Here is a 25,631-nt window from a genome sequence, read left to right as displayed (position 1 = left end):
CTTCCTGCTGCCACCCACTCCTCTCCGCACACGCTGGACCTATTCCCATTGGTGGCATGCCCTTCTTCTAGATCTCCTCTCTTCCTGCCTTGATTTCAGCCTCTAGTTTTTCTTCCTTTTTTTCTCTACTCCTATGATTTTTATAGTTGAAAGCTGAACCACAGGAGTGAGTTTAATAAATACCTTTCGAGCTTCCACCATGCATCTAAGTAAACACTTTAGAACGAGCATAACCTCATAGGAAAGAGCTACTTTTTCTTCCTCTGAAACCCCCTGGAAATATGCCCAGGTAACGGGGAAAAGTATGAAAGGGAAGAGACTTTCTGACTGAATAGGTCAATTACATTCATCAGTTAACTGTGTGGAGCAGGATATTAAAAAAAAAAAAGAATCTCTTGTCCTCAAAATTTCTGTGAGCTTACAGGCAGTTAGTTTTTAGTTACTTGGAATTAGCCTCCAATAATTCCAAAATGTTACTTTATTTTCATAACTCTCCACTCCTTCATGTCCTCGGCAAGCATGTAAATAGGTGAAACCTTTCTGGAAGCCAGTTATGGAGTTCTTCTCAAAGTGTCATATGCATATACCCTATGAATCAGCCCATCCTGCTTCACCAAATCCACTAGACAGGAATACTAGGAGTATTTAACAAAAAGGGAAATAATCTAAATATCCACCAATGCTGAGTATCTCTGAGTAGAGGAGGGCAGCAGCAACAAGGGAGCATGGGGTTGATGGTGCCACCCAAGACACAACAGGAGAGGTGCGGTGCTAGGATGGGGAAAGGACACCTTCATTCCATCCGCCACATCACAAACAAACAACAACCATATGAAGACTAGAGTCTGGTGGAATTTGCCCTACAGTCTTGGCCTTTGAAAACCAACCAAACAAACAAACAACAAGATGCAATTGATTATGGGAATTGCTTATCCTTGGAGCTGCTCCCAGGATCTCCTTTTCTACTTGGTTTTCATTCACTCAATTAATTAATGAAGTAATTCAACAAACTGAGCTCCAACTCTACACCACGTACTGAACTAGGTCCTGGGGGAAAAGTAGTGAACAGCACAGACCCTCTGCCTCCCTTGGGCCCACAGCCCAGTAGGATTGTAGGACGAAAATGGAAGTTGGGGCCCAGGGGACCTCCACATATCTCCACTGCCAGCTTCTATTAGTTCACGCTGCTCATTCTTATGACAGATAATATAATTTCAAATTAGAATGTCAGCAATGTCTCAGAGCCAATCAACATCAACAGAATGCTTTGCTCTTCAAAATATGACCGTTTTAGACGATTTCTGAGATGAGTATAGGAAAATGGTACGGAATGTCATCTTATTCCACTAAAGTAACAGCATTTTTTTTTTCCATTCGTGACAAAGTGGCAGAAACTGCTACAGGCCCAAAGTAGAGTCGGAAGGTAGCAATAAAACTGCCACCAACTTTATCCAAATGTTCTCCAAAGCCTGTTAAGAATCCATAAGACGATTACACAGAAATCACCTGGCGGAGATCAAGAACCCCTTCTAGTCTCACTGCCACGTCTTTTGTTCAGTCTGGCAGCATCAAAAATAATAGGGACTCTGAGAGAAATTTGCCAACTCTTTAACACTGACTATTAGAATTGTTTGCTTATCAGATTGGCATAAAGATCTCCATCATTTTACTCCACCCACCCATATGTGTCACTTATGGGCAACACTTCCAGAAAACCCGAAGGAAATTACTAAGCAGGCAAAGGAAGCTTATTTGCAAAAACACGTCCACCAACCCCTCCTTGCTGTGAATATTGCTGAGGAAGTTTTAACAAATTTATCAGTATAAAGATTTAACAGTCTTTAATATCTCTTATAGAAATAATGTAATGCAATCAAAGACTGTGTCAAAGGGAATATTCACATCACAATGGGTCAAACCATGAAAGAAAAAAGCAAGGACATTCATGTGGCACACAAGCCTACTCAGAATAATCTTTATTCATTCCTTGCATAGCTCATGGCTTTATACTTTTACTATTAAACAAAGAACAAATTTGATGTTAAAATTAAAAAAGAGAAAAGAATAAGATTTGGCACAACTTGGTGGATATATGTACTATTCTCGGTATGTACTGAAAGGTGGACGTTCATCAAAGAGTTTATTAAAATTAGTTGAAATCACTTTCAGACACTTCACTGGCAGGCACACACTGCTGCAGTATGAGATGTGATCCACTAAATGCTATCGGAATACAAGATTTTAGGGATTTTGAAAGAAGCAAGTGATGATGAGAGCATGTTTTCTACATCAACAGATCTGGGCCGAATCGAATTAATAAAAAACCCACTTGGTTCTGCATCAAGGGCTGCTTTTCACTGTTGTCCCGTGCACATGCCACATGATGGCCAGGGCTGGAAAAGTAAGAGACCTGGCCAGGCTCCCTTCCAGATCTCTTTGAAGTCCAGCACCTGTTTTTCCTAGCTACTGGGAGGCTAGGCTGGACTTGCACTTAAACTGTATTATACTCCACGCCCAGACAACAGCCACTGCTAAGCAGCCTGAGTATTTATTTACCAGTACACTGTGGCAGGCATGAAGTGGAGAAAACAACTAATAAATTCAAATGATTCCCCTTGAGAATGGTGGAAGAGAATCTTTATCATGTGCAACTGTGCATGGCCCTAATGTATGTGGAGGAATGTTACGGGTGTCATTTAGAGCACACGGTGTTTGTTCACACGCTTCTGACACCTTCTCAGGCGATAAACTCCTGGTGGTGTCACGTAGGGAATCTCGCTGGTGATGCAAAAGGATCAGTCCTGCAGTGATTCCTATTTGCTACCCCTCTCCCCCACTACACCCAGCAAATACCAAAAGCAAAAGCAAATCCTGAAGCTTTTTCCTGGATTACAAAAAAATCGTTCGATGTTTACTTAACTCCCTTTAAATCTAGACCTCAGAATGCCATGACGTGTCTTTTATTATTGAAATGTGTTTTTAACAGGATTTGAGTTTTGGACATGTGTTGGACTGTCTGGAAAACTCTCTGGGATGTCCAGTACTTCATACAGCACACCCCGAAGGCTCCCTTAGTTTTAAAGAAAATCTATGCTTCTATAATACCTTCTTAAAATTACCAAGTTATTTACAGTTTACAATACACTTCCAGATAATTTATTTGACTTGATTCTTATAACAACTCTAGGAGGTGATTTATTATTATGAATATTATGAACATTTCTACTTTACAGATGTGAAAACTGAGGGAATTGCTCCAAAATTACGAGAGCCAGGACTCAAACCAGACTCCATGCTACACATTTCCACTGAATAGTTTTTCAGCATAACCAAATCGAGTTTACCACACATATGAAAATAAAACACATAAAGGTAAGCAATTATGATGAAACCAATTTTGTATGGCAAAGGAGCTGAGCTGTGCGTACCTACAAATGGTGAGCTTGATTATGATTTTCCTAAACATGAACATCCCTCAGATAACATTTGCATAATGTGAAGCACGTGGTTTTTATTCTGCTCTCCTATTTCACATTTGGCAGAAAATGGACCTTCATCCTGCAGAACATTCAATACCATAGTCTAAAATACCTTGCTCATTACGTTCTTATAGGACAAGGTAAAACCTAAGCTTGGAAACATCTTCACTTAAGTAATAAGGCAAATAAATCACTTACACACACTCCCTACATTGCGCCATCCATGATGTGGCTAATGTGGTTCAATTCAGCTCGTTTTTTTTCCCTCCCACTCAACTGAGAAATGTCACCCAGGAGTGTAAATTAATCAAACTAAATCCTTCTGAAGGAAATAAAGCTTTGTGGTATTTGCAGATTCAGCTACTAGGTGGAAATAAAGTGGCCCTACAGCAACAATTGCATTGTGAGGCAAAGCAAATGGAATGAAGCGTGAAAAAAGAAATTAATAGATGACTTAGGAATTTGGAAGCCTCATCTATTTAAATCTGAGTTTCTGTTTTCATTAACAGGAATTTTTATGATAGCCACGTGTACTAAGTCAGTGTTGAAACTTTCCTTTCGCTTCAAAGAACAGTTGAAATGTTTTCCTCAGCACACAGTACACTCCTGACTCCTAGATCTGTGCCAAGCAAACTTTCTTTTTCAACCAACCTGTTGGTCAGGGAGAAGACTACATGATCAATCCATGAAGGCACATCGTCTGCTGAATTATGAATGGGAAGTGGGAAACAGGAAACTGTTTCCGCTGTGTTTTCAGAACACCTCTCTCCCTCAGTTCACTCCATGAAACACGGAACCAACTCTGCCCCCCAAGGTGCTCTCGGCTCCCCCAGGACTTTCCCTATGGGCTCTCAGAGCGTTGGAGCTGGTGACCACCTAGCCTGCTGACCACAGAAAGACAGCAGTAGGGTGTTTCAACGCTCTCTAACCTGTAACCACTTCCCACTAGCAGGAGAAGCAAAGTTTCCAAAAACCTCCGTGGCAAAAAAATTAGGATGCCAGGTGGAAAACCAAGCAAGAGGACCAAAACCAGGAGTGAAACTACACAAATTCCATCAGCGTTTTTAGACACTTAAATACTAAGGACAGCACCCTATAAAGAAAACATCAGCTCTATTTCATACACCTTGAATTAGCAACAATGGGCACCAAACTCTTAACCTGCACTTTATCATCTTCCACTTTATCATCCCTTGCTAGACTGAAATCTCTGAGTCCTCCTCTCCAGTGGGCCTAATGAGTGGTTTTGAATTAATTGTGCTTGGATGTAGATTTTATATGTAATAAGAAACTTGTTTCCCTGTGCCTGGTTCTCTAATCAAATGTTCAACTGACCTTCTAGTTCCTAACTGGAGCCAGAGATACAGGGTAACTTGGTTAGCTGAAGTCGAAAATCTTTGTCAAGATCTACTCCGTACTGTGGAGTTGTTATTTCTCAAGTCCACTCCCCCAGCACCCAGGGTGGTTCAGCCCTCCGTTCACCTCCAGGCTGAAGTTCCTCCCAACAGACACACAAGTGCTGTCCTAGGGACATTAGGCTCCCTTCCTAGGCATTCCTTATTTTGATTCTTCCATTTTTCTCTTTTCCTCTCCTATAGTCAACTTCCAGGCATTTTTTTCCCCCCTAAATATCCTCAACTGGAGAAAGTTGCCATTTGAATATATAGCAACTAAAATAAAAATATGCATAATGGGATTCAACGCATGGCACTTACACGAGTTGAGTGGGAATAATTGGACTTGCAAAGCCTCTTTCTTCAAAGGAAAAAGAGGCCACTGTCGAATTCTTCAGAATGAGGAGAGGTGCAAACAGCGCCAAGGACATGCAGAGGTGAGCGCAAAGCCTGGGGCTCAAGGTTGAAATACAGGGGGAGGAGGACGGGCAAAGTGTAAGGGCTCAGAGAGGAGGAGGGTTCTCCCTGCCTGCACACTGAACTCATCCAACAGCCTCTCGGTGAAGAATTTTTAAAATCTAGCCTGACGTTTAAGTTACGCGGTATGGTCCCTCACTCCAGCAAAGTAAATTTCGTATGATCTAAGCAGCGACACTTCAGCAATACATAAAAGTTTTAGAGAAAATATGTATATGATTATACAATTTGGGAGATAAGTAAGACAATCTAGGAAAGACAAAAAAGACCCAGCGCTCATGAGACAAGACCACATTATTTTCAGTTCCGCAGGGCTCTGGAGCAGTCCTTCTCGGCTATCCATTTTCCCACTGGCATCACCTGGAATCCTTGTGAAAAAGAGGTTCGTGAGCCTCATTCCAAACCTACTGAAACACCTGCCCATGTGGACTGCTACCCTGTGATGTTGCGGAGGCCTCTGGTCCAGGTATAACACCCAAGTGGGGAGGGGACAGAAGGTCTCAGGTTACAAGGCATTAGCCAGCCTGCTACAGCCTTGCCATCACTGAAGGCCCCGGGTGCTGTTCACCCAAACGTTCCTCTTCTGTGAAGCCCCCTGGGAACCAGTCTCTTTTTTTATAGAAGTCACATGTCTTAAGCAAATACCCTCCCTAACCCTCTCCTCCTCCCCCCGCCAAAAAAAGTCCCCAAACCTCATAAGTTCAGTAGTTTGCTGCGGAATGGCAAAAACATATCCTGAGCAGTTTGCATTTAATGTTGCTCCAAATTATGGCATAGTCAACAATTCTTAAATACCTCCTGACAGTGGCTTTCAACCCTGGCTGCTTTTAGGAATCATCATCCAGGAAGCTTTGGAAAGTAATATAGTTGTGCCTGAGTCCCACCCCCAGGAACTCTGACTTCAACTGGTGTCAGATGGAGTCCAAGGACTGACGTTTTTAAAAGCTCCACAGGTGCTTCTCAACTAGATTGAGACCACTGGCTAATGCCCAGAAACACCCCCCTGCTCTCTAGAGTTCCAAATCTTGATGAGACAAGAATCCTGATGATTCTAACACAAGAGAGCCAGCCCGTGATGTATGAGTAACAGCATTTCAAATAATGTTCCATGGATATAAGGAGGAGGAAGGAGTCTGTCTGGGAAGGCTTGTTTGAGGGGGTGAGATTTTGTTGAGCCTACATCTAGAAAGTTGTCTCAGACTCGGGCATGGAGGGAGGGCACCGAGGCTGGGGGAGGGAGGGCTCATTCGAAACCTTATTTTGGTTAGTAATTACTTATTTCATTTTCCTCCCATAACTTCTCATATGAACATCTAAGAACTTTATTATTTCTACTTGCAATTATAAAACTACCAGAAGCTTTTGTCATGGGTATGAAATGAATATAATCCTGCGTTTAGCATGCTTCTAGGCTAGACTGTGCTTCCTCCAGCCAAGGAGTAAAGCAGAAAAGGGTGTCCTTTCCCCACTCCCAGGAGTGCACTTTGAACAATCCACCATATACAAAAGGGTCAACTGAACTCACTCTATTCAGAAAATTCAAATGCAATATGCCTACTTCAAATTACCCAGCCAATCAGGGAGGAGGGGCATGAGAAATTTTTGCCAAGAATTTTTCAAATAGGCAAGCTATCTTGCCCAAATTCAACACGTTCATTACTAATTCATTTCATTCTGTGATTTCTCTTTTCTGCCATTCATCCCTACCCAAACTAGTAGATGTCAAAGCGTGAAGCTGGACAGTTCAAGCAGAGATGTGTCTGTTTTCTTGACACATTTCTAACCTTACTCGATTCCAATTTTGATGTATTTCCTTAACAGGCAACATGTAACTCTTTCAAAAACAATCTCTTAAAACACTAGAAATAAATGGTATGGTTTCCCTAAAGTTTAGTGATCCAGGACTTGAACAAGTTTGTCAGAAAAATGCTGATGTAGAAACTGCATTGGCCAGCCTTGGGGATCTAGTGGTTGGGAGTAGGCACTCTCACCGCTGTGGCCCTGGTTCTTTGCCCCGTCAGGGAACCACACTACCCATCTATCAGTTGTCATACTATGGGGGCTGTGTGTGGCTTGGATGCTGAAAGCCATGCCCCCAGTATTTCAAACACCAGCAGGGTCACCCACAGTGGACAGGTTTCAGCGAAGCTTCCAGACTAAGACAGACTAGGAAGAAGGATCTGACCACCAACTTCTGAAAAAATTGGCCATGAAAACCCTGTGACTAGCCGTGGAGCACTGTCTGATATAGAACCGGGAGATGAGATGAGAGGATGTCGTGAAACTCTGCTGAACACAGTGTTGCTAGGAGTTGGAATTGACCCAACTGCACTAACAACAAAGTAACTGTCTTGGGGTTAGGAGGGCAGGAGATCCAGAAAGGAGGGCTGTCTACAGAGCTGCAGCCATGACAGGGGTGTGGTACTTTACGTGTCTCAATGATTGGATTCAAAGCATTTTATAATCTTATTAATACTCAATGCAGCACCACTAGGAAAAGAATGTAAACTATTCTTACTTCCTTTTTAAAAAAAAAAATGAAATTGAAGTACAGAGAGTTAAATAATTTGTTCTACTCAGTTCCAGGAAACAATGAGGTGATCTTTTCTGATCACCAGGCAGGCTCCTGCCTCTTCTTCAGGGTGGAACAGATCTACCACTGCTGTCTGAGGCGGCTCCTGACTCACCTTCACACCCTAGCTGGAGGATACACTGAGTCACGGGAGCGTTAACTTTCATTCACTAGGATCGTACTGGCAGCAGTGGAGAAATGGGAGTTCTAAGAACTGGGCAGAAGGAAAAAGAAGGGAGACAAAATTCAAAAGGACAAAGCATACAGCATCCATCATTCAGCAAACGGTAGATGACACAAAGAGAAAGCTGATGATGAAGAATCTGCCCCGGGGAACCACATGCATTCCTGAGGGGAGGAGGTGCGTGACCCACGAGCAACCATAATACCCAAAGCAAGTGCTGCGAGTGACCAGGAATGAGGAGGGCACACGGGATGCGGAAAGGCCAAAGGGAAAGATGGTAAATTCTGAGAATAAAGAAATGTAAATCACTTCTGACCTCAAGAGGCTTATAGTCTATCTGGACAGACTGACTCATACATAAACAGATGGCAAAGGAAGATTATGCATAATTAAGTACCAAATAAATAACTTCATGAGAAGGGCTACGATTGGAAGAAGAATAATCTCAATGAGCTAAATCAAACGTTTCCAGGAAATGAGCCTTTATTGGGCCTCACAGCATTCCCATAAATGGCAAGAAAGAGAAGAGAAGTCCAGCCATGGAAAACGGCCTGACCAAGGAGTAGTCTAACTAGACTATAAAACATTGACATGAGACCGGCTCATTCACTCAATCAATCAGTATTTACGGAGAACGAATTGTGTGCAGGCACTAGGCTAGGAGCGAACAGCGGAAACAAGGCATTCAGGCTGCCGTTGTGGAGTTTACATATTCCAGAAGGACTACTGGAAAATAAGTCAGACAGAGGCAGCCTGGAATAGATTTGAGACAGCCCCACATTTTGGGCGTTAGCCTGTTCTCAGTAAGAGCTGAGAGTTTTTGAGTAAGAGTGGCAGGTGCCATGCTGTATTACCAGGAAGATGATTCTGGCAATGCTGTTTACATTGCAGGGGAAAAGAGTGAAGATCACTTAAGAAACTCTTGTCACGGTCCCAGTGTGAGATCACACAGGTTCAAACTAGAACGACAGGTATGAAAAGGAAGAGAGAGCACCGTGAAGACATACTCACAGGGCTTGGGAACCAACAGGAGTCTGGAAGGGAGGAGAATGACAGACAAGGACTCTGATGTCTCCAGCCTAGATCTCTGGGGGAATTCTAAAAGGAAAACCAGTTAGGAGACGAAGGTAAAGTACACTTTTCCAGCCCCAGGATAGGACTGTTGTGGAGGTTGGGCTCCTTTCAATGCCTTTCTCTATTTTCATGCCATTGCTATTCCCCAGTCTAGCTCTCTTTCTTCCTTCTCCAACCTGAGAAAATCTGCTCTGGGACACTTTAAGAAGATCCAACAGACTAGTTCACAGTGAGATCTTAACAACAGACAAACACTCAGCATTTTATCAAGAACAACACAGAAGCTCAGAGGGATCAGTGGCCGCCATGGAGACATTCTGGGTAGACAGCTTTCCACGCATGCTGCAGATAACCAGCTATCCCGTGCATCTACTTAAGGACAGCTGACCCCAGGATTGCCTAGGAGAAAACTTTCCTTCCATCCTACTCCTGAGCCTTGCCCTGTCATTTTTGCTTGAGCAGGATAATTAGAGATGATTGATTGGTTGCATCCCCGAAAGCCCGAGATTTTAGCTGCATCCCTGTCCTTGGACGAGGATATCCTGGAGGACAACCATCAGATTTCCTCTAGTGACATGTTTAGAGTCATGTTACCTTGCTTGGACTGCAGTGTTCCTGTGCACTAGTGCTTTGCAATCAAATGGGGGATCTTGTTAAAACGCAGATTCAGAATCACTCGCTCTGGGATGGGGCCTGAAGTTTTGTAGTTCTCGTAACATCCCATGAGGCTAGTCCACGGACTCACAACTTGAATATGTCCGTGTCTAGGAATAGACAGCTCCTCTCCAAAGCAGACCTCAGATTCAGGTAACTCTGAATTTAAATCCCTCCTCTTTTCAGCTGGGTGACCTTGAGCAGGTTTCCTAACTCATGTATTGTTTCCTCATCTGCAAACTAAGAAAAATTCTACCTACCTCAAAGGAGGTACAAGTGCTGGACAGTACAGAGTGGTCCTCGGTAACTGCTAATTCCTATTGCAGATTCTCTTCAGTGGTGTGGAAATCTGTCAAATTCACAGAAGCATACACCCCTCCCCACCAAAGACTAAGGTCTCCAGAAGGAATTACTGAGAATGCAAAGCACAGAACAACCTCAGAAACTGGAGGAGCCATTGAAAACTCCTTATCATCATGTAACCCTGGCTAATTACAAACATGTCCCAAAATAGCCTTATCCTGTATTTGTCTGAGTGATTTATACCATTCAGTTCTACTACATGATTTCCCAGCTCTGGAAGTCCTGAACTTGTTTGCAGGGAAAGGAAGTACTTCTGTTCTAAGGAGGCCAGTATACCCAGACTTAACCAACATCAGTATCCTTAAGCTTCTTCGACCTTCAATTTCCCTTTCCCAAAAGTCAGATTCCACCCTGCGTTGAGAATTACCGCCCTGGTACACTATAAAGCTATTTGATCTAAAATATACCATGTACACTGAACGTTAAAAAATGCATTTACTCCGTGAGCCGGAATAGTCTTATACTTGGAATTCTTTGTCACAGGTAAGAAACAAACCTTTTCTACATTTCTACATTTTGAAAAGCAAACCACAGCTCTGTAAATGCATAGTTTTTGTCAGGCTAAATATCAACATTCCTTTGCATGCATTAATCTTTTAACCCACATAACTAAAGTATTTGAGCCAAGTGAACATAACCACGTAAATATGAGGCTCCAAAATAATCTACAGTTTGCTGTATAGATATAACGTATATATATAAAAAAAGATCCCTCTCCCTTTCTCTCACTTTCTCCATCCCGCACCCAGAAAAACTCCTTATATAGAGAAAGCCATACCCATCACTAAAGGTTGAACAACCTTTCAAAGAAACATTAAGAGCCATTCAAAACCAAGGGAAATGCCAAGATACTCAAAGAAATTCTACTCTCAATGCAAATGAAGCTGCCAGAATTTGTGAGAAGCAGAATGCACAAAACAATTAATCCATTAGCACGTCCCCTTGGAGACCATATGGCCTTTGGAGGATGGCAAAACAAGGTCCCCTTTGGGCAGGTGAGTGGTTAGTCTGCTTAAAGAAAAGCAAAGGCAGGAAATTCTCCTCTTTAAACCAGATCAGATATAAACTTTGCCAAGAAATTTTACATTCTGAAGGTCCACATAGCTGAAAAGGAAAATCATCTTATCCTATGTGTTAATCTGGTAGTGATCTTTTATATCAATATCACCAAAACCAACCTGACCGCTCCCCAGCAACAGTGAAGAAAAGCCCTGAGGTGAGGTCACAGGTCACACCTGATTTGGAATGGCTGCATTTGGAGTTGGGAACTTGTCCTTAGAAAGGGCCCTGATGAATAGTGTTTCCATTTCTGCCTGGAAATTGCTGCACCGACCCTTGAGGGGACAAGTTGGGACTGGTTGTGTGGCCTCAGGCAATCACTTAGCCTCTACAGATCTCAACTGAAGGAGGATTGGAATAAAGGGAGTGAGAGTCAGATGTAGAAGGCATTCCAGCCCACCCAGCTTCCCTCTGCAGCCTCAGCCTTCTGCAGGAGCTCAGCTGAACTTGCTAATATCCTGTTCTATTAAAAGAAAACTCAAAAGGAAGCCCTACTGGTTTCATCTGAGGGAGCTATTTTTATCTTGGAAAAACAGTTCCAGTTTACAATTAGTTAACTGTCTACTTCAGTCCACCGCTCTCACCAATCGCTCATTCATTGGAGGCCGCCTTGCTGTAACCGACTTGCACTGGAAGGTTTTCGGCCCTCCATGCACGTTTGGTCTAGTGGGAACAGTTTGGTTCAGTTAGGCAAAGTCGCTGATTCTATCACATGCCAGACATTGCACTAGGTGATGGAAATACAAAAACGAGTGTGACGCGGTGTTCCCTTAAAGGAGTTTACGGCTTAAGAGGACAGAACAATAAACAAATATTTAATGAATTAAAATCACTCAAAACCTCCCATTGGCAGGAGGACCCCAATTTACCTTGCCTGTCTCAACTCTGTCGTTCCTGGTCTACAAGCCACTCAAAATTCCTCACTCAAAATGTTCAAACTCGTGCTTGTACATATCTTCCCAGACCCCAGGAGTTTCCTGGACTGCTCCCGGTCCCTCCCGCCTCACCTTGGAGGCCATTTCTTCTCCACTCTAGCGAGCTTCGAATGCCTCACCCCATACATCTGCACCTGAGCATGGAAAACATACTCCCCAAAGCTCAAAAACACAAATCTGCCCCTTTTGTTCATTGAAGAGCTCCAGTACAAAGATTTCAGGAGGACAGTTTGAAGTTACCTGTATTTGAATTACCTGTGAATTTTAAACACCTGAATTCAACCTGTCCTCCAGAGCCACAAGCAATAAAAATGTCTGCTTCAAAATCCCATTTCAATTCTTTCAATCCCTTCTTCCATCTATTATCTCTTCCTACTTCTTAAACATCCACACTTGTGAAAATCACTGGCAACATACACAATCGATTCCATTTTCTGGGAGAACTACCTTTCTTCTCAGATTGCGAAACAGCCGGGGGAAGGGAGTTTGCCCCGCTTTCAACATGATAGCTGACTGATGAGTGAAAAAAGGTGTGATCATAGGCAGACTGATTCTCTTGCCTTCCACGAATGAGTGGCTCAGCTTTCCAGTCCCCGTTTAATACGTGTCTTTATCCTCTTTTCCTCTCTGTCCTCACCATTCCATCTCTCCACAGGGCATGCTGAATGAAGCGAGGAGTGACACTTACCTCCGACAACTTCATCATTCCCACTAAAATCAAAGGCTCCGGTGACATTTGAATCACAGGGCGCTTTCACTACTTTCCTCCTACCTGCTTCATTCCATTAGCAGAGTAACCAAGAGCAGTGGTTTATTGGAGTGGATTCTGAGAGTGCGGCAGTTCTGCAGTTTACGTTTGTCACTCAAGATGAAGACTTAGGGGGCAATTTGAAAGAACGTATACTCACAAACAGCAGAAGGCAATGCAAGCATTTTCCCCCTCAATATGTTTAAAAGTAGTACTGGATACCTCGTATGACAAGTCATAAAATGGGGATGGGAGACAAAGATGAATGGACTCTACCTGAAAAGTAACTGATTGGCAGGGAAGATAAAATGTGCATAAATATTCACAAGACCTTTGCAGATAAAGAGCCATGAGAATTTCAAGATAACTTCCAACTGTGAGACTCAAGAAGGTGGCATTGGGGCTGGCCTAAAAGGAGAATTAGACGGTTGGGATGGGGAAAGGGAGGGAATTGATTGCAGCCACACATCAGGCAAAGATGAGAACATTCATGCCTGTAAGGGGCACAGCAAGTAGCTGAACTTGACCAGGCAATCTAGGCAAGAAAGGTTGAAGCCACACTGTGGAGGTGGAATCCACAGGACTCGGCAGGTGGTGGAATCTTGCAATTCACTACCTCTTATATTTAGAGTGGTATATAAAATATAAATACACCTTTGCCAGCTGACACTTAAATACAACTGCTGCCCAAACTGAAGACTCTGTTACATAGCCCCAAACAAAGAGGACAGTGCTTTATTGTCTCTGTAAAGCAGACAATGCTTGACACATTGGCGCTCCACACTCGCTGGAGAGGTGCTAAGCAGGGTTCCACAGAGGAGGAGAAAGAGGGCTCGGGGGTGGGAGGAGAGAGCCCCCCTTCTTTCGGTGGCCTTAATTATGTGTCCTCACTTCTGAGCAGGTGCAAAGTATGTTTCCTGCCTTCTCCAAACCTCCTCCTCACCCCACCTGCAGACATCTAGAAGAGAAAGCGCCTTATGGGGAAAGAACAGGATGCTAGAGAGATAGAGGATGTGGTTGGGGCTGGAGAGCAGGGGAGAGAAAGAGCTAGAAGTAAGAGGTTATCCCAGTTCCAATTTTTTTCCTACACCCCAAGCCCTAGTCCTAGATAAGAGAAACAGCACAGAAATCTGCTCCAGAGTCCAGTTATTGGAGTCCAGCAATTTCCTTCTCATTGTGTGACCTCAATTAGTAAATATTAATTTTATAAATAATAACAATGCATCCTCACCAGGGAAATAATAGCTTTCACTTATTTACATAAAGTTAAAACCTTATGCCCTTGATTTATGTTTGATCTCTGTATTGGACGTATTTCTCTTTGTGATAACAGAATACAAAAACAATAAATACCAGACCAATGCTGTGACTCTTTTTATGTTCTATTATTATTATGAAAAATCAAGTTAGCTGTCAACAAATAACACCCACCATTACCTCAAGGTAACTTGTATTGGTTCAGTGTCTGTGAGAATCTTAGAAAAAGTGATTCTAACTTACCACTTTCAACTTCCCTTCTCTCTAAAGCTTTATTATGTTTGATTTCAAACATTTCCAGTTAAAGCAGACTTAGGACCAAGATCCCTGGACTGTGAATCAAGAGACTTGTATTCCAGGGCAACCTCTTCTATTAACTTGCCAGGGGTTGATCTTGGTCAGGCTACCTAAATTCTCTGGACCTCAGAGGGTCATTTGTGGAGACCAGGGACCACTCTGGGGATTTATGAATCTTCTTCCTAGGAAAAAATGCACACATGAACACAGACACAAACTTTAGCATACAATTTCACAGACGCCACCAAGTAGTCTCCGGGATATTTCTCATCTTGACATTCTATGTTTAAAGGTATCTGATCATTGAGAGAAACAAGTATTATTTGTATAGCCATCACCATGATACAGGTATAGATGAGAAGGAATGAAGAGATCAATACCACAAACTGGCTCCACCAACCATACCTAAAGGTAGTGCCTGAACAGAGCTAGGACTGTAGGATGGTGAGTCACACCCGCCCTGCACACCAAGACAATGGACGCCGAGATAGCACTGCCAGATTCTCCTGTGGATGAGACTGGGTCAAGCTTTAAGTCCACCCAGTGACTGGAGCTGTCTACATTATTCCGTAAAACAAAGCCCCTAGTGTTAAAAGTCAAAGGGAAGCTACTTGCTGTGGTTCTCTGAGACACGCCTCTTCTTCCAGCCCAAAGAGTAGTTAGTGCCGAGAGCTGAGTTTTGCTTTATTTCAAAGCTAATGTAATATGGAGATAGTTAGGATGAAATGATACGATATCTAGGATTTGCTTCAAAATAAACAAAGGGAAGCTGGGAAAAGAGAAAACAAGATTGGAACAATGATACACAACAAATTAGACAACCTAGAAAAAATGGATAAATTCTTAAAAACATACAACCTACCAAGACTGTATCATGAAGAAACAGAAAATCTGAATAGACCAATTATTAGCAAGGAGATTGAATCAGTAATCAGAAACCTCCCAACAAAGAAAAATCCAGGACCAGATGGCTTCACTGGTGAATTCTACCAAAGATTTAAAGAAGAATTAATGCTAATCCTTCTCAAATTCTTCCAAAAAATAGAATAGAAGAGAACACTTCCAAAGTCATTTTACAAGGCCAGCATTACCCTGATACCAAAACCAGACAAGGATACTACAAGAAAACTACAGGCCAATATGCCTGATGAACATAAATGCAAAAATCCTCAACAAAATACTAGCAAATCAAATTCAATAACACATTAAAAGGATCATAGACCATGATCAAGTAGAACTTATCCCAAGGATGCAAAGAGGGTTCAACATCCACATATCAATCAATGTGATTCATCACATTAACAAAATAGAGAAAACAGAATTGGCCATGCATTGTCAATTGTTGAAATTGGGGGATGAGATTTCTCCCCTTTTGTGTAGTTTTAAATTTTCCATTTAAAAAGAGGAAAGGAAAAAGAAAGTCAAAGTGAAAGATCTATAGGTTAATGGATTTTTTGAGACCTGTTCACAAGGCTAAGTTAATCCTACTCAATTCACATCTTTTGAGGAGCCCATAGATAGCACAGAATATGGAATTGACATGGGGTTATTTTGAGAACCATTTTATAGTCCAAAAGACATGACTTTCAACCAAGACAAAAGTATTTTTGTGTGTGTGTGTGGAATGTCTTTCTCCACATAGACAGCTCAGTGCTGGCTGAAAAGGCGGAAATAGGCAGCAAGTAGTACTGTCCCCACCTATCCAAACAGTATTGTTCCACCCGTCTGTCCAATAGGCCATCCAGCTCAGTCTGGTTTGGCATGATTCACTGCTCTCTCAGTTAGGACTTAAATGTAAAATGTTTGTTATTTTCACAAAGCTCCTTTTAACAGAAAATGAGTTTTTTTTCATTGTTAGCTTCTGCATTTACTTTTTTTTTTTTTAAAGATTGGTACCTGAGCTAATATCTGTTACCAATCTTCTTTTTTTTCCTTCTTCTTCTTCTCCCCAAAGCCCCCCAGTACATAGTTGTATATTCTAATTGTAGGTCCTTCTGGCTCTTCTATGTGGGATGCCGCCTCAGCATGGCTTGATGAGCTGTGCCATGTACACGCCCAGGATCTGAACCAGCGAAACCCTGGGCCGCTGAAACAGAGTGTGCAAACTTAACCACTAGGCCACAGGGCCGGCCCCTGCTTCTACTTTTTTCCCAACAAAAATAGCAATTTAGAAATCATACTGAGTCTCTGTCATGCAAAAGAACTACAGTCCCAATTCCTCGTGCTTTGGGAAAACAGCAGTGGATATATCAGGAGCCGTGGGGGCTTCTGTCACACACAGGAGTTCAAAGGGTCAGCCAGGGGAAACTGAAGCTGTTACTGAATCTACTCCTGCCTCAATGTAAGCATCCAATTAAGGCAAGCTGAAAGAAAAGGTTGAGAGTGGAGAACTGTATCTGAGCCCTTGGGTAGCCCTCTCCCACACTGACTCTGGGCTTGGCCATGTGACTTGCTTTTGCCAATGGGACAACAGCAAGTATGATGTAAGCAGAGGTTTAAACAATGCTTATGCACTGGGGCTTGCTTGCTTTCACTGTTCTTGGGAACCCTGTGACCACTGCTACGTAAACAAACCAGGACTAGCCTGTTGTGACAAGAGACACATGGCCAAGTCATATCCATTGCCCCAACTGAAATTGTGCCAACTATCAGACATATGAGTGAGGCCATCCTAGATCATCCATCCTCAGCCAAGCCACCAGCTGACCGCAAGGATCTGATGGGCCAGTCCAACCCAGAACTGCCCAGCTGATGCAGAAAATAGTGAGATATAATAAGTGTTTATTATTTAAGCCACGAAATCTGGGGTTAAACTTCAAAGCTAACAGACACAAGAGGTTAAGAAAGGTGACTAAGAGATGCTAACATGTACTGAACATCCTGGGATGTAATCCCTAATGACTCTTTCCCTAACACTCATTGGGACTTACTAGTGATCTGATTGCACACGTCAATTGTCATTAAAAGAACCTGATGTAGGTCCAGAACTGACCATACTCCCTAATATTCATCTCAAGACAGTGTTTGCTACAACTCTTGGGATAATATTGTATGGGCTTTGGAGCTTTATGAACGTCCTACGATTATAGGAAGAATTGTAGGTTTATGTGTTTTTTCTTAATTGGAAATTACATGTTAAAACCATGGAGAATGACATAAATATCTATGTACACACTGCCCAGAATTAACGATACTATCGTGTTTGCTTTGGACTTTTTAATATATAAAGCAAATAAAACATTACTGATAGTGTTAAAGTTAGTCCACGAACCCCGGTCCTCTCTCTCTCTCTTCCTTCCCCTTTAGCATGTTCAATTTAGTATCTTTCTAGTCCATTGATTTATATTTTTAAAAGAATATATACATATATGAATATATATCCCCAAACAATATATATTAGTCTTGTTTTTAAATTTTTTCTTGAATGGTTTTATATGTATCTTTCTAAACTTGCTTCTTCACCAAACTCTACCTTTGTGATATCTACGCATATTGATCCCTTATTATCAATGTCACATGTATTGATGCATTTCTCTCCTAATGGAAATTTAGATTGTTCCTGGCTTTTTGTTTGTTTTTGTTTTTGCTATTACAAACACTGTCAGAGAACACTATCTTTCAACATATTTTCAGAGGCCCCCAGGACACCCCCAAATATTAGGAATCTCTGTTTGACAATCTGATGGGGGAAAGGAGAATTGCTATCATTTTGCAGACATATCTCTGCATTAGAGCATTCCTAAGTCTTGGAGGAAGCTGTCTTTATTTATACTCTAAAATAGCTTAATAGGTGCTTCTACATTCAAATCCAAAATTTCCTGTAACAAAGGTCCGCATCTACTTGGGACACTAAAAACAACCTTATTTTTTTTGCTGTTTTTGAAAATGCCTTACAATCAGACAATGATTCTGTCCAAATCCTTCTGTTACCAAATAATATCATGCTAAACTGCTGTCAGCATCAAATGCTGGTCACGCCAATTGAATTACTTAGAGAGTAATGATACGATATCCTAATTTTTTTTGTTTATTTTCTGCCACGTATGTAAGGACTAAAGGAGTAAATTTCTTCTGGTTATTTTGTTTCCCTTATTTTCTATTTTTTTAACCTAATTGAGATCACAGACCTTTCTAGCATGACTTTCACTTTTATGCTTGCTCCCAGTGTGATCTCATCTAGTCCCCAAACTTTGTGATATGCAAAGTCCCAAAACAAAAAATTAATGCCCAGACCCTTACTATTCATAATAGATAATGTTCTTAGGTCTAAATTATCCCACTCTGGTATTATTGAGTAAAATTTACTAAAACATATATATATATATATATTTTATTGGCCTTGCCTTCCCTCAAGAGTATGTGAAATGAAGAAGTGTTATACAGAGACTTGGACTCCAGAATTTCAAATTTAGAAATAATTTATTCAATTGCTTTTGAAAGAGTATAAAGCTAGCAGACCTGGTTCATTGCATACAAGTTGTATGGCCCTGAAGAATCCTCTTCCCCTCGCTATACTTTGTTACCTGTAAAATGGCAACAAAAACCATCACTGGTGCAAGAATGAAATGAAATCACGTATATGAAAGCCCACCCCCTTTTTTTTTTAACATTTCTCCTCTAGACTGTGAGCTTCTCATAAGCAGAGGCAGTGCTTAATTAATCCATCTTTGATTTCCCAGCAGTTGGCACCATATTTGGTAAGAATTCCTACCTATCAAGCACATATGCTAACCTCCTTTGCAACTGCTGCGTCTTCTCCACTTCGGGGTTCAAAGCTCTCCATCTCCAACCACTCATGTTCTCTGATAGGACCACTCATATTCGCTAAGTTAGAGCCAGAGGGCTGAGCACACACTGGTATCAATGCCAGAATCCAAGGGCAACACCAACGGTACCTACTGTTGGGCCAGGGCTTGGGAGTGTGGAATGTGCCCTAAGCTTGCCAGTCCTGTTCCAGACTCTACACCAAAGAGGAAACTCCAAGTCTCAGGAGCGACAGGAGGCTGAGCAGCCCATTACTGACCACAGCAGTCCTAGTGGGTCTGGGGAGGAACGCTCCCCGGTACACAACTCTAGAGAAGAGGTCTCTGCACAGTTATGACTCAGGCTGGGTGATCAGGCTACATGGGATTTTTATACTGCCACCAAAATATGATAAATAAGTTTACCAAGGAAAAGGATTTATAAAATAAGTGAGGAAATACACAGCACAAATTGTATATTTGCCCCATAATTACAACTAAATAAAAATGACATGTGTTGGATAGACTGGAAGGAAACCCAAAGACATGAAAATAATTACCATTAGGGTAGTGTTGTTATCGCTGAATTCTCCTAAATTTATTTCTTATAATCTTTTGAAGTCAATACAGTCATGAATCAAAAATAACCAACAACCTTCCATCTCCCAGCAGGCTTTTTTGAAGGGTCCCAGAAAGAAAACTATCTGGTCATGTCTAGACTCTAAGGAAACAGACTCTAATCCACCATCATGGTTTGGTGGGAAAAGCCTTACTAGATTGAGATCAGAAAACCTGGACTCTGGCAGAAGCTCAGGCAAAACTTGGCTCTGAGATTTTGGAAGTCATTTAACCCTTCTAGATCTCTCTGGGAAGTCAAGCAAAAGGATGTAGGATAGAATCCTTAAGCTCTCTTCTGGGCTTTCTACAATGTAGTGTGTGTTTTACTTTCCAAAATGTAGTAAATGATTATAGAGTCCTATGAATGAATTTTTAACAAACACATCAGAACTCAAAACGCTCAAGAGAGTGTGGCTCCCTTCAGAGCGATTCCTACACTTATTCCTGGAAAGGGCCACCTCGTTTTTGGCCTCCAGAACCTGCTTTCCATGATACTGCACATCTTCAGTACGGCCATTATTTCCTCCTGTGAGGCAGAATGTAACTTCTGGAAAACAGCTGAGAGGGACCTGGTGCAAATTCTGGTAAGATGGGGGACCACGCTGGACACAAACATTTTAGGTCATAAAGGAAGTTAAAAAATAGATTTTCTTAAATAACCATTCAAAAGTGCTTTGAACAATGTTAATGACATTGTTCCCATGGTGGGCTGACTTCACCCAGATGTGCAGTCTAAGTTCCATGGCTTGCCAAAGACAATGTCACTATTTTAGGGACAATCATTTCGGTTCGACCTCTCCCAAGCATGGCTGTCATAAAGATATGCAAAAAAAAATACTTCACTAGGATGCCCAAAAACCTTTCGACTCTGCCAAAATAAATTCTGAAGTTGAAATTCAAAACACAATTTGTGTACCATTATTACAGAATGTTCTTATAAGGCTGAGATGTTTATTTTTAATACCTTTGGCATTTAACCGTTAACCCCGTATTTGCTCTGTAAATATTAAGTCCCGGCAAGGTATGAAAAAAATTAATTAAAAATTCACCATGAAGAAATTCATTTCAATCACATATTGATAAAAACACAAGTTGCTGCATCTTTGAAAAAACTAAACAGTAGATGACTCAAATTTGGAAAATCATGAGTGTACACAATTTCTATACATCCCATTATGAAGCTGATAATACCTTGCATTGTATAGAGTTTCAAAATATTTTTGCTTTTGGAAGCTGATGAAAAGAACTTTCACAAGTTCTTACCAAGTAATGAGACTCAGTCCTCTCCTCATCAGGACATGCAAAGTCCTCCAGGTTCTCTCTTTCATTTAGTCTCACAAGAGCTCATGACATTAACACTAAGTACAGGGGCAAAAAGTCGTGTGGATTTCAAGTCATATTTACCAAATGCTCATTATCTAGCCCCAGAGATAACCCCTGAAACAGACCTCGAATTCACGAGATTTAACTGCGAAAGGAGTAATAAAAGAGGTCCATCGTGCAATATTGGGGCGGGAGGGGTGGGTATTTTCACTGAAGGAGGGACGTGAAGGGTTAAGAAAGAGATGTTCGATATGCAGCCTCATCACTCATAGAACTATCTAGACTGATGTTCCGATAGCTCCGAATAGGAGCAGCTGGATGCAGATTTCTTCTGTTTTAATATTCCATGGATTGAAAAGACCCAGCAACTCCCTCTCTTAAGGGAAACCCAGTGGGAAGGTATGGATGTATCAGTAAAAATCTAACACTCTTACTAGATAGGTGGCTGAAGTTTAGACCTTCCCGCTGGTGAGAGAATAGAAGGAAGCACTTTGAGACTTACAATAGAGCGGCTGCAAACAGCTGACCTGCAGGTGTTCATCTGGACTCTCATCGATGAGCCTTGCCCTGGGCTGGCCATGTATTTCCCACGAGACTGGCACACTCAATCCCGCCCTAGATAATGTCCTAGACTCCAGAATTTTCCCTAAGTCTTCTGCGTCCATCAAAACATTTCTAGAGGGGCTGGCCCCGTGGCCGAGTGGTTGAGTTCCCGCGCTCCGCTGCAGGCGGCCCAGTGTTTCATTGGTTCGAATCCTGGGCGTGGACATGGTACTGCTTGTCAAGCCACGCTGAGGCAGCGTCCCACATGCCACAATTGGAAGGACCCACAACGTAGAATATACAACTATGTACTGGGGGGGCTTTGGGGAGAGAAATGAAAAAAATAAAATCTTAAAAAAAAAGAAAAAAAAACATTTCTGCACTTTCTCCTATCCCTTTCTGGTTTTGTTTTGTTGAATAGAGTTGTTTTGGCCAAGAGACTACTTAGCAATCTGATAAACTAATCAGTGGGATTGGACTAGGTTACCTTCCCAGAAAACATATTTGAAATGGATTCCAGACTTTCTAAAAACAGGTCATGCCTTCACCCAAAGGACCTTACCTACCTTGTAGTCGGCTATCCATCAGATTTCTAAGTTCAGAGCCCTGTTCCTGTGCATTTTTATATGACATCTGCAATTGACTCACAAGTAACACGCAAGTAAGAAAAAGGGGACACACCTTGAACACATTCTGTGGTGATGGCCAATTCAAATTTACTCAACTATTTCAGTATGGCTAAGTCACAGAGGCCCCACGAATCATAATTTCTGGGTCCAAAGTATATAACAGAGCTATAGACTTGGGTTCCAGTCCATTAGACAGTCCCAACTGGTCATGGCCACAAAAGCAGAACTTTCTCTCTGGATGATGACAAAGCCAGATTCTACAAACGAAACTTTAGATGGGTACCATTCTTAATTAAAGTCAAAGGAGACCGTGGCACCCTTCTGACCAATGTGCACTAAATTATAAAGACAAGCAGAGGTTCTTATTTTCAGGTCAAGTCTCATAAAGAAAAAGATACAAATTACTATTGCCAGTAGCGTTCTTCCTTCTCCAAAGATGGAGAAAAGTGTCCCAAAGTGAGTTTTCAGGAGAAAGATATGAAGTGGCCTATAAACTATACATTGTGTTCATGAGTCAGAAGATGGCAATCTTCCTCGTGAGTCACAACTGAATGAGTCTTGGTAGGCCCTTCGGTGGAGGAGGACAGTCTTCTTATGTCTACTAGACTTCCTAAGAGATGCAACATACACACACACACACACACACACGCAAAAATCCACAGTACAGGTGCTCTCCCTCCAGCCCAGCCAAGGGCCTGATGAATTATATCCTCCGTGCTAGCCCTCAGCCACACCCACTGAAAGCAATGCCCCTTCTCTTCTTGTTCTAAGCAGCTGAGGGATGCAGCTGGGCAGACCCAGACAGACGTGAGACAAAATGAAGCGTCATTTGGCTTGAAGAGGTCTTACATAAACAGAAAACACTATAACTGAGGCTTCTGACTATTTAAGATGCTGATGCTCTGTTCTAAGGCAATTTCCCATATCTAATGAACAGACAATTCTTCAAGCCTCTGAAGAAATAATTCACTTAATTTCTGCCAAATTACTCCACATCCAGGAGATGGAAAACATCTCCTACTTCAGGACGGCCAGCTGTTTCAACTTTTCTGTCAAGGACTTGTGGCCTCAGCAACCGTATCTGACACACTGATAGTCTCCTGGCAGCCCACAACATGGCCATCTGTGCTGTTGGCAGGGAACCCATCAACAGGTAAGTCACACCCTGTCCTCCGATGGACAGGCTAACACAACTCCAGAAGAGTCTTCCGTACCACACGCCTCCTCAGCATCCATTCGACCAACCATTTACTTCAAGAGCAATGGGGCCGAGTTGAGCACCGAGGTTGCAAGGTCTCCAAAAAGGCATCCTAGACTACTTCTCGGTCTGCTCAGCATGAAAAATAAGTAAACTAAGGGAAAGTTCATTTTCTCAAGGTACCCCTCAAGTACTTAAACTCAGTAAGATTCCTTAAGCTCTTGGCAAAAACACACTGTGGGTTCTTTTCAGCAATATTGAACCGTGGAAAATAATCACAGCAATTCTAAAGTCCTAGGACTATCACACTGCTTATGTTCAAGTGGCCAATTAGGCAGTGACCCAATTAGGTAGCTCCACCCAAGCACACACGCAGTGTAAGTAAATGGCTTTGGATCCGGTTCCAGAAATAATTTAGGGGCGACTGATTTCTTAAACCTGAAAACTGAAAGAGGAAATTTATTTACAGACAAAGTGTCTTCTCAGGTAGGGGCAAATGTGACATAATTTTAGGTTATGTAAGAAGAAAAAGCTTGGGTCAAAGATGCCCTTAAATATTTTTGTGTTTGTTTTTAATCATTCTTTTGAATAAACACAGCAGTGGGTCAAGGGCTGCTTCCTAGCGCTGTATGTGGCTGCGATGGGCCTTGGCTACATTCCCGCAGGCTGCTCATGCGGGATAAAGGAGCGCTGTACTGTTATCATTTGGACTTAGCTCCACTTTCGCTGTCATTAAAAAACAAGTAAACATCCAGAAGAGGACCAGTTCATCCACGTAAGCCGGATTATTTGAAAAGAGCAAGTGTGGAAACTATGAAGCCTTGTAGCTGAACTTTTTTTTTTCTGATGGACTGCCAATGTCTTCAAAATAGAGTCCTTGCTTTTGTGCTTTGGCAAGAAAAGTACACCACACTGAAGCCCAAGGGATGAAGCTACGGTGATTGGGGAGGGGAGGGGGTTGGGGGCGGAGCGGGGAGGTGGGGGGAGAGGAGAAGTCAGAGAAAAAGCCAGCCCCTTCCATACATTCCCAAAGTGCCCAAGGAAAAAGAACAGAAACCCTCGGCTTCCTCCCGTGCGGACCGTTCACGGTACCCCCAGAAAGTGCCAGGCACCCTGCACTTGGGGGAGGGGTGGGCGGTGTTTACTCGGCCTTTTCGGCGGAGACCCTGCCCGGCGCCCCACCAAGCCGAGGCCAGCGCGGTGCAGGCTGCGCCGGTCCCTGCGCTCCTGCAGCCTGTCCCCGCCAGGTGCTCGCCCTACCTGGCGCCCCCGCCGGCCTTTGTGCGCCCGCGCCGCTCCGGCCGGCGTGCGATGCCCGTGGGGACAGCTGCGGGCGCGGGCCGGGCGGCGGGGAGGGGACGCAGGGGAGGGGGCGCAGCCAGCCGCGCCCGCGCCAGCGTGCCAGCCAGCCTCCCCAGGCGGCGAGGACCAAAGGGGCACCGGCGGCGGCGCCCAGCTCCCCCGCAGGGAGAAATGGACCCCCGCGGGCCGTGCGCCCGAACTCAGATCGACCCACACTCTGGCTCCCGACAGCTGGCAGCCATCGCAACCCGGCCACCGAAAGTTTGGCGACGCCGAAACCGACTCGAAAGAAAGTTTTCCTTGGCCCCTCGCTCCTCTCCCCCGGCCCGGCCGGACCGAAAGCAGCAGGAAACAGGAGCTCGCGACGTGCGGACTCCCGCGTCCACTTCTCCATTCCCGGCCTCGGCAGCACTCCCGAGGTGGGTGCCCTGCGCCGGGCTTCCTGCCCCATCCCAGGCTCAGGCGTCCTGGGACGCGGCGCGGCCAACTCACCATGGTGACTCGCGCCGCGGTCGCGCCTCTGCCGGGTCCGGCTGCCGGGGAGCTGGGGCTGGAACGCAGTCTCCTGGGCGAACTTCAAAAGTTGGTTCCCTTCGCCAAAAACAGGCTCTCGACACCCAAGCACTCACAGGAGCCAATGAGAACCCTGGGGGGACTCCATCCAGGCGGGATCGGCGGCGCTAGGTGAGGGCGAAAAGCAGACGACTTAGCAGGCGGGGCGCATACTGCCGAGCGCAGGGGTCCACTCGGACCAGGCGCTCGCCGCCCGCCTAGGTGAGTCCG

General features: G+C 43.3%; 1 protein-coding gene across 1 annotated transcript in view; it reads right to left on the bottom strand.

Moving 5' to 3' along the window:
• The window catches only part of MYO1E (myosin IE), a 190,441-nt gene that overhangs the window by 164,513 nt on the left and 297 nt on the right, over positions 1 to 25,631 (bottom strand). Inside the window, exon 2 of the mRNA XM_023616529.2 lies at positions 25,341 to 25,528. Within this exon, the coding sequence (XP_023472297.1) occupies positions 25,341 to 25,343 (3 nt within the window). The 5' untranslated portion in view covers positions 25,344 to 25,528. The remainder of the gene's footprint in view (positions 1 to 25,340; positions 25,529 to 25,631) is intronic.

The sequence above is a fragment of the Equus caballus genome, chromosome 1, assembly GCF_041296265.1.
Source record: "Equus caballus isolate H_3958 breed thoroughbred chromosome 1, TB-T2T, whole genome shotgun sequence".
Classification (NCBI taxonomy): domain Eukaryota; kingdom Metazoa; phylum Chordata; class Mammalia; order Perissodactyla; family Equidae; genus Equus; species Equus caballus.
The sequence above is the reverse complement of the archived record's forward strand: the minus strand, read 5'-3'. Positions and strand labels throughout refer to the sequence as shown.